Here is a 16,792-nt window from a genome sequence, read left to right on the forward strand (position 1 = left end):
ACTAGTCATATATGTTTAATGAACAAAACTGGTAACATATGTATAAAGTTGGAAATAACATAATTGTAAAAAAAGTATAAATCATTGCATATATAACATAAATATTCCAAGAAATGAAATGGTAATTTTGAACCATAAGCAATCTTAAATGCCTATATACATACTGAGGTAAAAAAAAAAACATGCATTGACCTCTAGATGTCATTTTTCATCATTGATTTTGCTTGAACCACAGAATTCTGTATTTTCATGACACAATTTACAAATCAACCTATAAACCTCCCTATAACGCTATAAAACCATTTGATGCAATATAATGTTGGACAGAAAACCTATATAGAAAAAAATATAAAAGTTAAGACACATTATTGGAAAGAAGGAAGAAACACAGTACAACAAACTGAAATTAAGATGTGTTTTTTTTTATTGTCAGATGTTTTTTCATAAAAAATTGTGAATTTTTGAATTTATTTATTTCATTTTTAACTAACATAAATTCTCCTTATAAATAATATGATCAGATTTGTTTACTTTTGATCTTGACAAGTATAAAGTAAACATATCATCTAATGCAACTAATTGGAAGTGCTAATAACTTGTCAGAATTGGTTTGGTCCAATTTATATTTTAAGTACTATGGGTCTGTATTTGAAAGTGTTTACATACATCAGTCTTGAAAAGAATCATATAAAAATTTCATTAAACCTAAGTTGCTCTATCATTGCCCTTTCACACAACTTAAGATTTTTTGGCAAAATCTATTTTGCTTACGTTTATGGACACAATTATGACGAATTAAGGATCATCTTAAAGTTAGCTGATATATTATATGATTTTATGGTCTTTCATTTCTTTTTTTGGGATTTAATCCATATGATCTAATCTTAGAAAAGACAAAAAGTGATAATAGCATTGTTCTTTTTTGTTTACAATTGTAATCAATTAAAATCAAAATTGCCATTTCATTTCACAATTTATCTAGTCAATTCATGCACAATACATATAAGTAATTTGATTTTAGAACATACATTTTTGTTTACCTGAGATTATTTATTTCCTGTTTGTCATACTAGTATTACTACTATTGATGAAAGACAAAAAGCACTAGTCTAAGAGTATTTCATGGTTTTATTATGGAAAAATAATTGAACAATAATGGCATATTGAACAATGGTTTTATTATGGCATATTGAACAATGGTTTTATTATGGCATATTGAACAATAATTGAATAATAAAATATAGGAAAATCTTTCAATCGAAATTTTCATTTATGAAATAGCAAATAAATCTAATTCAACAACATAAATTAACACATTACTTTCTTTCTGAAAAACAAAACAAAACCTAATAGTCTGGTATTTTCATGATCATTTAAAACATAACATTTAGAAGACAAAACAAAGGTCTTTTTGGTCTACAAAATGAAAAAAATTAGATGCATCCTGACACGATGTATAACATGAAAACAATTTCTATGCATTTTATTCATTTGATCAACAGGACAAGAAAAAGAAACACTTATAATATTAAACAACAATTTAAATATCATTCATTAACCTCTTATTCAATTCAGAATCATCCGATTGAATCCATGTTTCATTTAATTCCTGATTTACATTTGTACCTCAGGCACACTGTACAACAAGTGTCTAAAAACATATTTCTTAACTCTACATGGACTGCAACCATGATTGTAACTTTTGTCTTTGAAATATAATGTACTTTTAAGAGCATTTATAATTTTTGTATTATATATTTTAAGGACAGTGAAATTTGAAAATCAATGAAACAGACCCATAGCATCATCTTGATAACATCTCACATTTCATTAATCTAACAAATTTGAAACTAGTATAAGAGCACAATTGGTCTGTTTATCATTCATATTGTACTTGATACCTATTTCTTAAAAGTCAAGAATGACCACTCTTCAACCCAACAGTCTGGTAAGCCCATATAGCAGTCAATCATTTTCATTAAAGTAAAATTTTCTATTCTAAGTAAAGTCAGCATCTACAAGTGATAATTTGGATTAAAGAGAATTTAGATACATAGTAACAGTGTCAATTTTCAATGCTGTTTAATGCTGCTGCATCTTTCCATAAGTAACTGTTTGACAGTGTAGAACGATAAGGTTGAATTTTCATGACAAGAACTCTTCTTTGATGTGGTTTGGCTACATCTATCATCCTCTGTACAATAGAACTGGCATATCTATCAGTCAATATTGTTCTGAATGCACTGAAAAAGAAGAAAATAGTATATATAAGCACACATATTTCATGCCAGTTATTATGTTTCTGTTCAATTTTTTCATTTTTTCATTGGTAAAGGACTTGTTGAGGTTAACAGCTGAAAAGAATTTTGAAAGGGGATCACAAATCATCAATTAACCAAAATTTTTTAGTAAATTTTAAAGTCACACAATTTGTTGAAAAGCTGGGTTAAATGTCTGAGTGGATTGGACCATCACCAAAAAATTATCTCCCAACTTTGGAAGCAATAAGTCCTTCAAATAGATTTTCCCACATTTAACTGTATTTTTGGTCCAATTTTCTTATTCTATTAAAAAGGGCATTACACTGTTCTTTTAGTTTTAAGTCATTCTTTCATCAAAATTTTACCATGTGCCATGTGCAAGCAATATTTGGTTTGACAACATGGTTATTTATTCTCAAGAGAATTCTTAAATGATAATTCAGGACAAGTGAATTAGTTATTCTGTTTTCTAAAGATAACACCAGATGGTAAATGATGGAACAACTCTTTAGCCTTTTTGAGCTAAAAAAAAGATTTAAATGAAGTGCTTTGAAAAACTAAAGGCAAAAGTTTCATTTTGCAATGTTAAATCCTTTGGTTGTTTTCTGCTCTGTGGTAGGCTTGTTGTCTCTTTGACACATGTACATTCCCCATTTTCATTCTCAATTATATTATGCAATATTTTGCAATTGAAATTAACCAGAATTGTAAGAACAACAGATTGGTTAATACACTATGCACTTTTCTGCAACTATATAACTGATTGTTAAAATGGTCAAGTATGGTTATACACATAATTTTTGTAACAGGAAAATCTAAATATACATTTTTGCGATATTCAGAAAAATCCTGCTTGATTCATAAAAAAAAATCAAAATGCAAGTTTAAATTATTGCAATTATAACCCTGTCTCATTTTTCGCAAAAATAAAAACATCACAATAATTTTTGAATTTACAGTTAATGTTTAAAAACTTACATATCATTCATAAGGCAGACTTCTTTGATGAGTACAGCCTTCTGATCTGGCTGTAAACAGGTCAAACACGTCTCAACTAAATAACTGTAATAAAAACAAGTATAGTATTTTTAGATGTTATACGTTTTGAATACAGTGGGTTATTTTCATGGGTGTAAAATTTCACGATTTTTATTGAATAAGGTATACTAAATATTTTGGCGGTTATTACTTTGGCGGTTATTATTTTGGCGGATTCAAAACTTTTATCAATACCTTTGTATGTTCCATTTTTTTGCGGAATTTATTTTGACAATTTACTTCTATTCATGAAAATAGCAAAAATTTGCACCACGCAAAAATAACCTGTTATACGTTAATATTTCAAAGTGATTTTATTGTTTTAAAGATTACACATGAGTTCAATATTTATTCAAACCAATATTCTAATTATAAGAAAGGGTGATTTCTAATCTAGTTTAATAGCTTCATAAAAGTTCATCAAATACTCTGATAGAGGTTGACACTGAAATCCAGCCTCCTATACAACACACAATATTTTATAGCTTGATGATAGTAAAATTTCACCACAATGAACTATAATCATATTCTAGAACAATAAAGGCTATTCCAGAAATAGACTGTGAGTGCCTTGGGTATATGCTGATATAACGTATAAGGAGGGTTCTGGCCCAACCATTGAGCTCATGATCATTAATGAACACATGTGGATGAAACACAATTTAGTTCTTTCTACATAATACATTTAAACAAGAATGTTTCCATAGTAAACGGATGCCTCTCTCCCATGTTCAGTGGACCGTGAAATTGGGCCCAAAACTCTAATTTGACATTACAATTAGAAAGATCATATCATAGGAAACATGTGTACTAAGTTACAAGTTTATTGAACTTCAACTTCATCAAAATCTACCTTGACCAAAAATTATAACTAAACTTGAAGCCAGCTAGACAGACAGACAAACCAATGGATGGAAAAACACATATAGAACAACATAATGGCTCTAGGTAAGGTATAAAAAGGATAACATAAATTGCCAAAATTTGGACAGTACACCATACTACAATAACCATCTATACCAAAAAATTAAATAAGTACTTACAAAGAAATAAAATCGGGAATGTGACAATGGGAAACAGAGGATGACTCTGGTTGCATATTAACATTATTAAGGGACATAACTTCAGAACAGTAAAAGTGATGTTACCCACATTTGTACTTACATGTATTCAGAGTTTTGTAGTCATAAGCGTTGTGTATATGTTTCATAAAATTTGGTTTAACAACATTGAGTTATTGAGTTAGCTATGGTAAACGAAAATTCAGCACTTTTTCCATTTATAACTCTGGAATGGTAAAAGTGAAGCTACAAAACTAACACTTGATCTGTGTTATAAGGAAATAAGCATTGTGCATGAGATTCATAACATTTGGTAGAGACAAACTTACAGTTGAGAAAGTACACCAATGTAAGGAACGACAAGGGTAAAACTTAATGCCCCCTCTGCTACAGCAGGGGCAAAACAAAACTATAAACAATGCATAGTCCAAATAACTTGACTTGGTTCATGCACTTAAAACCTGATGGGGTTAACTTTAACATACATGTTAACAATAATAGGTCTTCCAAGACTGGATATTACTTTCAAACTTGATATCTAACTTCAATTGACCAAGTGGATTCAGAACTATGTTTGAAAACGTTATCAGATTTAGTTATTGCAAAGACACTGTTTGGCAGTATATCACCAAATAAATAACCGATATTTTCCTTTGGAAATGCATTTAAAAATGATATAATCAAGGGCATATCTGACTAAAGATAATTGTATGAAGATTAAAATCAAAAAATTAATTCTAATCTATGGACCAAGGGCACCTTCCACTTTTAACAGTAATTTCTTACAAATCTATGCTAACAAAAGTTTACCTATTGAACCGCTGAACACAGTGTGAAAGTAGGTCTCCTTTCAGCCAGTTTAAAATTCTATTTTTATCTTCAGGAGTTCCCTTCTGTAATACACACATGATGACCTCTACACCATTGGGATCTTGTACTAACTCATCTGACTGATCAAGAATAGATTCACGAATAGGTTTGGTCCTCCACAGAACACAATGTGTTATTAGTTTCTGCAACACTTTACAACCATGAATATCAGTACAAAGAGTTGTTAGCTACAAATAAGGAGTCAAATGTATGATTATCATCTGAAAACTTCTCTCCTAATATGATATGGAAAAAAAAATGTTGCACAGATTTATGTCTCCAGCTACCTTTATGCTATTTCAAAAGTGTAATGTAACTGTTGAAATTGAAATGGCAATATTTAAACATGTTTCCTATGAAAAACATTAAAAGTCAATGAACCATGACTGGAAGTGCAGTGCCAAATATCCTCCATGGAAAAAATGTTAATGGGGGTAAAACTGCATACCAAATACAATTGACATTTAAACTTCAATATATAATGTATATGCACAACATCCAATGTGAAAAGACCAATGTTGCCAAAGGAATTGATGTTAAAGTACACTAAAATTATGTGATGTGAGAAGTTTCTGAAGACATACCTGATCTTTACAAGTTTCTATAACAGTTCTTAGGCATTGTGGAGAGAATATCTCTATACATTTCTGTATAACATGGTTCCCTATGCTGTCTGTCATACAACAGAGGACACTTCTTTCTAATTCCTTCAGAATTCCCTTTTGTATCTGTACAGTTGATGTACTCAATGCTTGTAGTATGACCTTTGAACCATAAGGATGTAGTGTTAACTGGACAATATTTCCAAATAACTTCATAGCTAGACAATGGGACTGCTCACTTAAAGTCTTTATCAATAATATCTGCAGGACATGGTGACCAGAAGGACTCTTACACAGAGTAATGAACTGACCTGACGTTAATATTTCATTGACAATAATTGAAGTTTCTTCTCTTGCAGCTCTTGGTAACTTAGAGAGAACGAACCTGTAATATCATATAAAATTATAATATTATATATAAAAATGAACTTTTGACACAGACAAATGACTCACCTGTTGGCATAAAATTATTATAGACAGAAACATGGTTAATTGTTTTAAAGATTTAAATCATTCCTTGTTCCTACATAGATATAGGAAGATGTGGTATGAGTGCCAATGAGACAACTCTTCATCCAACTCCAAGTAACAATTTTTAATTAACAACTGCGCTCATAGCTGCACCATATTCTTATTCCTGTTCAATAGGAAGTTTATATAAAAGACAGAAAAAACATTGCTCACAACATGTTTTATAAGTTTTTTACCAAAAAGCTCAATTAAAACTCAACAAGAGGCTGTCACAACGACAGTAAACCGGATTTTTTAACATTTATTTGTGTCCTGGCAATATCACAAGAACCATAACTGATGAATGCTGAAAGTGAAAATCGTCAATATCAAATTTGACCTCCATTTTGTAGTCAGTATCAACATATTAAAATTTGAAAAGCTTAGATTGAATGGTTCATTAGTAAATGCAACAACGTGAATGAAAACGCCATTTTACGATCTTTCAAGAACCATAACTCCTGAACGGTAAAAGTCAAAATCGTCATTATTAAACTTGACCTCTATTTTGTCATCAGTAACAACATATAAAAATTTCAAAAGCTTTGGTTGAATGGTTTATGAGAAAATGCACGGACACGACTAGAAACACCATTTTTCAATCTTTCAAGAACCATAACTCCTGAACGGTAAAAGTAAAAATCGTCATTATTGAACTTGACCTCCATTTTGTCATCAGTAACAATATATTAAAATTTAGGAAGCTTTGGTAGAACAGTTCATGCGTAAATGCACGGACACGACTGAAAACTCCATTTTTCAATCTTTCAAGAACCATAACTCCTGAACTGTAAAAGTCAAAATCGTCATTATTGAACTTAACCTCCATTTTGTCATCAGTAACAATATATTAAAATTTGGGAAGCTTTGGTAGAACAGTTCATGCGTAAATGCGTGAAGTTTTATGCAATAATCATAAATAGTTTCTAAGATACAGCACGACATGTGAAACAATCCCCCCTTATTCACAACAAACTCAATAACTCTAAATAAAACTTTGAATCATCACCAAAAAGTATACAGATCTTTAGATTAATATAACTAAAAAATGTGTAAAGTTTTCAGCAATAATCATTAATCGTTTTTGAGATAGGGTGCGACAGTGAAAAAAACACCACCCCCTGGTTTAGTTACAAAGTCCTGTAACTCAAAAAGTTTTTATTTTATTTTTACAAAAAAGTATACAGATGGTTCGATCATCATAAGAAGCAACTATGTTCAGTTTCATGTAATTTGGATAAGTCATCTCTATTTACATTGCAACATGTTTAGGGCAGACAGACACACGGACACTGGACATTTGTATACCATAAAAAATCCGGTCAAATTTTGACGGGTGTATAAAATTATACTAAGTTCCTGCCAGTTAAGCAATTGACATCTCGTTGAACAGCTCATTTAGATATTTCTCGTAAGTTATTTTCATAATATATTGCGTTTTGTACAAATGAAAAAACAATTCAATAATGACAATATAGAATCATTTTATAATATATATTTCTTACTTGTTTTTCATGTATATCCCTTTTATAGACACTTTTAAGTATGGGTTTTTCATTGTTGAAGGGTTAACAGTTGCCTACATTTGTAATTGCTTACACCCACTTCATTTGTACTTTAATTTAATCAATGAACCATACCCATGAAAATCGGTACAGGATCATAAGAGATAAGCCACAAAGACAGTTTAGGTTATAAATATAAAAAAGAAGATGTGGTATGATTACCAATGAGACAACTGTCAACAAGAGACCAAAATGCCACAGACATTAACTATAGGTCTTGATATGGCCTTCAACAATGAGCAAAGCCCATACCGCATAGTCAGCCATAAAAGGCCCCAATATGACAATGTAAAACAATTCAAACGAGAAAACTAACGGCCTTATTTATATAAAATAAAATTTGTAAGGGTTCCGTGGAACCCAGTGTCTCCCTTATTTTTCTGTTAATCGCAGGCTCAACAAAAATGAGGAAAAAAATCAATAAAATCATTCCTCTAGATACTATCTTTTGATTGTAAGAAGCTTCTGTCCAAGTTTGGTAAAAATCCAGGATAATTTTTGAATCTTATAAATGTTTTAAAAACTGCAAACTGTTTGTAATGTTAACTGGAAGAAAAAATAAGTCCATTTATAAGTAAAATACAGATACACAGGTACAAATTTTAACAAAATTTCATTTTAGATACTAGTTTCTGCCCATGTTTGGTACAAATCCAAAATAGTATAAGAAAGTTATTAAAATTTTAAAAACATTACCACAGAGTAAATGTTTTTGTTTCCTGGCAGGAAATCTAAGTCGATTTAAAAGTAAAATACAGAATAATGGAATTTTATTTTTACAAAATTTACTTCTGGATACTATCTTATAATCATAAACAAGCTTCTGTACAAGTTTGGTACAAATCCAGGATGGTTTAAGAAAGTTATTAAAATTTAAAAAACTTTAACCACAGAGTGAATGTAATGTTTACTGGCAGGAAAACTAAGTCCATTTATAAGTGAAAAACAGAAAAAATGGAATTTTAGTTTTTACAAAATTTACTTCTGAATACTGTCTTATAATCATAAACAAGCTTCTGTCCAAGTTTGGTACAAATCCAGGATGGTTTAAGAAAGTTATTAAAATTTTAAAAACTTTAACCACAGAGTGAATGTAATGTTTCCCGGCAGAAAAACTAAGTCCACTTATAAGTAAAATACAAAAAAAATGGAATTTTATTTTTACAAAATTTACTTCTGGATACTATCTTATAATCATAAACAAGCTTCTGTACAAGTTTGGTAGAAATACAATATAGTTTAAGAAAGTTATAAAAATTTCAAAAACTTTAACCACAGAGTGAATATTTGTGGACGACGCCGACGACAACGAAATGTAGGATCGCTATGGCTCGCTTTTTCGACTAAAGTCGAAGGCTCGACAAAAATGAACAAAAATCAAATATGTAACACATAAACAAACGACAACCACAGAATTGCAGGCTCCTGACTTGGGACAGGCACATACATGAACAATGTGACGGGGTTAAACATGTATATTTATTTAAGTTTTTATATAAATATTTGATGTGACTTACTGTGATCCTACACTGTCTAATAGAAACTCCACAACATGACCAATTATATCTTGAAGTTGTAGATTTGGTAATTTATTGTGTTTTAATTGTTCCAACATGTTATCATTTGTTCTCTGTTTTCTTCTGAAAAAAAAAAATTGAAAAATAAAAAATCATAATATGACATATAAAAGCAGATAAACCAAACATTATTCTTAAATTTTTATTTCCACTTGCCACGCCTCCCTCTTCCATTCCAATGTTGATATGTCCTTTCTCTTTGATGAACTTGTCACATTATTGCCTCATTTGATTTTTATAGAATTAAATTTCACATAAAAACCATATATAAACAATCTTTTGTTTTTACTCTTGGTATTTTCTGTTGTATGCAATTATCAGAAGGGGAATATAAGTGCTAGGGACAGGGGTTGACATAAGGACAGTCAGAAAACTTGAACCATACATGTTCTTTTTTTTGGCCTTGTTATATGTTTTGAAAAATGAAAATTACCTTTCACACAGCCCAACGTTGTTTCGGTCTTCTGAGAATGCTTTGTCAGCTGAAAAACAAAGAATTAAGGTGGTACCCAACACTTTCACTAAAATAAATTTGGCTCGTTTAATTTTCATAAAATTTTGACAAAGTATTTACTTTGACCCTTTAACAAAAATATAAAAATTTCAAAAATTTTGAACCAACCATTTTGTCAGAAAAATTACACTGGTTATATAGTAGTTTGACTAACACCAATTTTGATCATTGAGAAGCTTAATATTCCCTTTACAACACAACGTAATTAAAACATTAAGGTGATTTTACAGAGTTATCTCCCTGTAGTGTTAGGTACCACCTTAAACATAGCAAGAATATGTTTCCATCTGACACTATGCCCCCCAATTTCAACTTTGAATAGTTAAATATCATAAATTTTTATACTGAACATTTGTACTAGCTATATAAGCTTCTAGTTGATGTGACAACAACCTCATGGTAAACTGACTTGACTAAAACCTTTTATCTAATAATGGATGGATAGGTGAATAATCAAGTAGACAGAGGGAGTCACAGACATGAAAATATAGTCCTCCTAGCATATTTATCATAGAAGGGACATAATAATCTATCATGACTCCATGATCAAAAGTGCTTCCTTGGGTTGTTAAAACTCTACATGATGTAAAACTGCTGATGGATTTCAATGCCCAGAACTGCATACCAAATATCAATCTTTAACCACATATCAAGTTGTTTAGTCTTTAAACAAACTATCACAAGCTTAACAAATTGGCGACACCACTACCACAGCACTTGTGACATCAATGAAAATAGCAGGTGTTATTCTCAATTCTGATATGACGTTCATCTTTACCTTTGGGTACAAAGCCATGTTCTAATTTGAATAGAACATGGGCCGCACGTGATTGACGTCACAATTGAAAATGCAACGTAAGATGAATTTTGAACAACGTCAGAGATCAAATGGATATTTTTGTTTGTGTTGCATGCTAGGAAATTAATAAAAACATTCTAAAAGTAAGTTTAAATGTTTCTGTTCTTTTTTATTGATTAAACTGCTGATTTTTGGAAGAGGTTTTTGTTCATCAAATAAAATTGGCAACATTTCGAGCGTCTGTTATAGGTCCGCTTCGAAGTGCAAAAGTTCAAAATATTCCTACTAGAATTGAAATAATTCTATCATGCCATACTCTATGCTAATTTTAACATGGGTAGGTATTATATTTGTAAACATTTAATACCTCGCTAATGCTCAGTATTAAGATATTAACAAATAAAATGCCTACCCATGTTAAAATGAGCATAGATCATGGCATGAAAGAATTATTTCTTAAATATTAGAATGTGTAATAAGCTGGCTGAACTATAGTGTGTATACATGAACAAATGGTAAAAGTCGATTAGAAACTGACACTATATATGTTAACATCTAAAAGTGTTTTTTTTTAAATTCTAATTTGGTTGCTGTCTCATTGATTTATATAAACAAAATCTCCTTTTACAAATCTTATCTATAACCAGTACAAAAATGAATAAAAGACGATGCGGCATGGATTCAATCAAAATTGTCGTATTCGGATCTCCTAAAATATTTCAGAACCTTTTTATTCGTTTTAAGTATCACTATTTATATACTGCATAATTTCCTAACCTACACAATTCAATTTCTCAATATTCTAATATCCTGAAATTGAATCATATAGGTCCCGAAATTTCAGAATCCCTTAAATAAACACAACTATTTAGATTTAATCTTTGCCTCATAAAAGAAACAATACATTTACCATAACTCTCTAATGGTGATGCCTGTTGACTGAGATTTGCATCACAAAACGACTGCTGTTGTTGTCTGGAGAAATTAAAATTAGCTGGATCAACCTGTGTAGAAAATCCTGGCTGTACATAATAACTAACTGCAGATGTATAATCTGATAGTTGCACATTGTTTGGATAAAGTGGAATGTGTGGATAACATACATGTCGTTGGTTTGTAAGATCAATGACCTCTAATGCAGTGTCATTATAATTATCTTTCTGTAGTTGATGACATTGATTAGACTGGGAAGGATTAGAAAAGCCTGGACCTGGTTCTTTATCTTGTTCCTGGACCAATATAGAAGCAGCCTGGTTATTTGTTTCTTCTGTCATGTCTGTAAACAAAGTAAATTGTTTAGAAGTATTATATGCATGTAAAATGTATAATGATGTGTAAAAACATTTCTGTCATATTTGTTTTTTTTCGTTCATAGTTTTGTACATAAATCAGGCTGTTGGTTGTCTTATTTGAATTATTTTAAACATCTCATTTCAGGACCTCTTATAGCTGACTATGCAGCATTGGTTTTCCTCATTGGTCAAGGAAGTTAGGTGAAATATAAGTTATTAACCTCTGTGTCATTTGGTCTAAAGTTGAGAGTTGTCTAATTGGCAATCATAACACATCTTAATTCTTATTTATACATTGCAAAATGGTTCATAAAATCATAAAAAAACACCAAAAATATGCAATCAGTAATTTTCTAGTTTTGACCCAAATGATCCACTGCCATATTCTTCTTTAAGGTGGTACCTAACACCTTGACTAAAATTAATTTGGCTGGTCTAATTTTCATTAAATTTTGACAAAATATTTACTTTGACCCGTTGATAACAAATTAAAATTTCAAAAAACTTGAACCAATCACTTAAGATGATGTTACAGAGTTATCTCCCTGTAGTGTTAGGTACCACCTCAAATGAAAGATTTTGTTGGGTAAATTATGAAAAGAAAAAAAGGTTCTTAAAGTTAAAAGTATTTTATCTATACATACCATCTGCAGTTTCCCATGATTCCAAATCTTTACCATTTCTGCTGTAATCGTTGTCAACAGTAACTCTTAGGTTAAGGTATTCTTTATTAAACTTAAAATTTTCTTTATTGTTATTTTCATCATTAACTTCCACCATTTCTTGATCTTCTATCAACTGCTCTACATTTTCATCATCCATTTTATTCACTTCTTGACCCTGCGAAACCAGATTGAGGTCATTTAGGCCTCTCACGTCTTTCATAACTTGGTCAGATGAAAGCATCTCAACCGTTTCGTCAACTATTTCCTCTAATACATTCCATTTATCATCTTCATTTAAAACAAATTCATCAGCACAGTTTTTACTACTGGTCTTGTCTGTAATATCATCAACCAAACTTTCAACGAAAATTTCATTTGTCTCATTATCATTAACAGTAGCCTCTTTAATCTGTAAACTCTGGTTTTCATTCAAATCATTTGTTTCTTTATTCTCCTTCCCATTATTTTCTTCTGCAGCTTGTATGTCATCTTCAAGTTTATCTGTAATTTATATTAATATTTCATAATTTAAACAACAATAGACATACAGGTCTGTTGAAATGTTTGCTTTGCTTTACTGATTATGACTAAATAATATATTAAGACATGTAAGAGCTAACTTCAAACAAAACAAAAACTTCATTTTTACCACTGGACCATATCATAAATAAAGTCCATTCAGTTTGCCTATCAGCGCCTTTTATTTTGATTCTGGCAAAAAAATATCTATAGAGTGGGGTGCTCATTTTCGCCGGGGACACAATTTGGCCGTTTCAGGATTTTGAGGTGTAAAAACTTCAAAGGATGGCTGAAATGGAAGAAATGTACCCGTAAATTATATTTTTATAACAAATATAATATTTTTTTAAACTGAGACAAAATTGCGGCTCCTACCGAAAATGACCAAAAAACAGACAACGGTTTACGGACAATTTCCTGAATAAAAAACACGATTTCAAAGAAGTATTTCTAAGTAAATATTTGACTGAATGCCCTAATTTTGAATTCTTTATACCTTTGAAATGTCTGTTATTCATCTATAATGCAATTGATTTGATAAAAATAGTTAAAAGCTGCGGTTATTTGGTTTTAAATAGATGTGTAAAAACGGCGAATATGTGTCCCCCATTGACAAAACATCCGGAAATTTCAAACACCCTTTAATCTAACTTTTCAGATGATTTTCTTAAAACAAACCGGTTCATACCTTAAGTATATTTTGCATTTGAAGTTATCTTCATATAGAAATATCAGTATAATTCAAAAACATTTAGACCTGAACATAAACTGTAGAAAACATGGAAAGATGTGGCGAAAATGAGCACCCCACTCTAAAGTTTAAATCAAATTTTCTTTTTTACCTAAAAAAAATATCACATGTATGTTGTAGATACTTTCCAAATACTGTATAATTTTAACTGTATAGAAATTCTCCTACAGTCCATTTAGTTATTCATCATTTTTAAATGTTTCTAATAATAAAAGAGAAAGAATACCTTACTTCATTTTGAACATCAGTTGACTTCTTAAATCACAATTCATAACTACTTACCAAAATAATCATCTGTTGGCTCAACTTTTATTTCTGCAGATCCTACTTGAGTTATTTGTTGTTGTTCATAGCTAGTGTCAATTGGTTCAGTCTTTACAACAGGCGATGTTTCATCACAAGTGACTGTTACTTGACCTGGTTCTGTGTCAATTGGTTCAGCCTTTACAACTGGTGATGTCTTATTACAACTGATTGGTAGTTGACCTGGTTCTGTCTTTATACCAGATGCAGAGCTCTGTACTGATAATTGGTTAGACTGTACTGTTGATTGGTTAGACTGTGCAGCAATTGTTTTAGTCTGTTCTGCAGACTTGTAAGACTGTACTGTGAATTGATATGACTGTACTATAGATTGGTTAGACTGTACAGTGGATGGCTTTAGCTGTATTTCTTTTGGTTTAGTTTGTACTGCAGATACCTTAGCATGTACTGTTGATTGTTTAGTCTTTACTGTGGATTGGTTTGTCTGTATTGCAGATAGGTTAGACTGTACTGTGGATTGATTACACTGTACTTCTGATTTGATAGTCTGTATTGTGGATAGGTTAGCCTGTACTTCCGATAGGTTAGACTGTACTGTTGATTGTTTAGACTGTACTGTGGATTGCTTAGGCTGAACTGGTGATTGATTAGACTGTACTGTGGGTTGCTTAGTCTGTACTGCCGATAGGTTTGACTGTACTGTTGGTTGTTTGGCCTGTTCATTGGATTGTCTAGACTGTACAGTTGATTGTTTAGCCTGTACTGTGGATTGCTTAGGCTGAACTGTTGATTGTTTAGACTGTACTGTGGATTGCTTAATCTGTACTGCCGATAGGTTTGACTGTACTGTGGACTGCTTAGTCTGTACTGCTGATAGGTTAGACTGTACTGTTGGTTGTTTGGCCTGTTCATTGGATTGTCTAGACTGTACAGTTGATTGTTTAGGCTGTACTGTTGATTGCTTAGGCTGAACTGTTGATTGTTTAGACTGTACTGTGGATTGCTTAGGCTGTTCTGTGGATTGCTTAGTCTGCACTGCTGACTGGTTAGACTGTACTGTGGATTGCTTAGTCTGTACTGCGGATAGGTTTGACTGTACTGTGGATTGCTTAGTCTGTACTGCCGATAGGTTAGACTGTACTGTTGGTTGGTTAGACTGTACTGATGATTGTTTGGCCTGTTCATTGGATTGGCTAGACTGTACAGTTGATTGTTTAGCCTGTACATTGGTATGGTTAGTCTGTATTGTGGATTGGTAAGCCTGTACTGCTGAGGGGTTAGCCTGTACTGTGGATTGCTTAGGCTGTACTCCTAATTTGATAGTGTGCTCTGCTGATTGGATATTATTACCAGTTTTGACAGAGCTGCAAGTTTTATTTTCTATATAGTTATCAGATGATTTAATTTGAACATCTTGGTTTTTCTCAAGATCACTTTTCTCTACTACCTTAAATTGAGACCCTAGATCTGATTTATCATGGAGACAAACCTTACTTTTCTGGAGAGACAACTTTGCAGAAACATTGAGCTTTTGTTGATTATCTTTTCTTCTTTCACTCTGATTTGTCTTGTTTATTGTATCTTGACTGAGTTGGTTTCCTTTATTCACTTTTACATTCTTTCTATTATCATTGTTCTTATTCTTAAAGTTTTTATATACCTTAGAGTAAGAAAAGTCCTGTTCTTTTGATATAATATCACTACAAGCAAAACTATCAGCAAACATTTCAATGTCATCATAAAGTACAGTTGGACGCTGGAAAGTATAGTTAACCTGGACCGATCCTTCAGCTTTCCCATCCTTCATTCTATCATGGTCTACAATTAGCTTGCCTTAGTTTTGGCATTTAACAAATCTTTCTTTCTGTGTAACTGCTTAGAATTGTATAAATCCTTAGATTTAAGCCTCTTTTTATTAGATAATTTATTTTTGAGAGCAGACAACTTCTTATATTGTGAAACAAATTGTTTTTTATCATGAAATGTATCTGGACTGTATTCAGAGCTGTCCTTTTTTGCTGTTTTATTCCTGTTATTTGATTCTTTATCTAAATCTGCTCCTTCAAATTTCCTCTTCCTAAAGGTACAAAGCACAGTACAATGATATTATTTTAGGAATTTTTTTTAATTGAAATATATATCAAATCCTGACAATAAATAAAGATCGTGTTAAAATCATGAAAAACAAGCGAAACTGTGAGCTACTGCTCACTGATGATACCCCCGCCCCAAGTGGATAATATTAATAGTGTAAAAATATGCAAGTGTTCGGTAAACAGGAAGTTGTCGAGTGATGAATCTGAAAACGCATCACACGGTATAGCTGACTTAATAGTGTAAAAATATGCAAGTGTTCGGTAAACAGGAAGTTGTCGAGTGATGAATCTGAAAACGCATCACACGGTATAGCTGACTTATATAAATCCTGAAACCAAATTTCAGAAATCCTTGTATTGTAGTTCCTGAGAAAAATGTGACGAAAATTTTTAACTTGGCTATCATGT

At 31.4% G+C, this 16,792-nt stretch overlaps 2 protein-coding genes across 3 annotated transcripts in view; both read right to left on the reverse strand.

The window, feature by feature from the left end:
- Positions 1-16,095, reverse strand: LOC139490539 (putative leucine-rich repeat-containing protein DDB_G0290503). The gene is made up of 9 exons (XM_071277342.1): positions 14,307-16,095; positions 12,734-13,255; positions 11,708-12,073; positions 9,918-9,966; positions 9,425-9,547; positions 5,815-6,217; positions 5,171-5,418; positions 3,240-3,323; positions 1-2,243 (listed from the first exon to the last, which is right to left on the reverse strand). The coding sequence occupies exons 1-9, from the start codon at positions 16,093-16,095 to the stop codon at positions 2,066-2,068; spliced, it is 3,762 nt and encodes a 1,253-aa protein (XP_071133443.1). The 3' UTR covers positions 1-2,065.
- Positions 15,832-16,792, reverse strand: part of LOC139490540 (uncharacterized) — a 19,110-nt gene continuing 18,149 nt past the window's right edge. For both annotated transcript variants that reach the window (XM_071277344.1, XM_071277343.1), the window contains exon 7: positions 15,832-16,365. In XM_071277344.1, the coding sequence (XP_071133445.1) occupies positions 16,113-16,365 (253 nt within the window). In that variant the 3' untranslated portion in view covers positions 15,832-16,112. The remainder of the gene's footprint in view (positions 16,366-16,792) is intronic.

Source organism: Mytilus edulis, chromosome 10 (assembly GCF_963676685.1).
Source record: "Mytilus edulis chromosome 10, xbMytEdul2.2, whole genome shotgun sequence".
In the NCBI taxonomy this organism is placed as follows: Eukaryota; Metazoa; Mollusca; class Bivalvia; order Mytilida; family Mytilidae; genus Mytilus; species Mytilus edulis.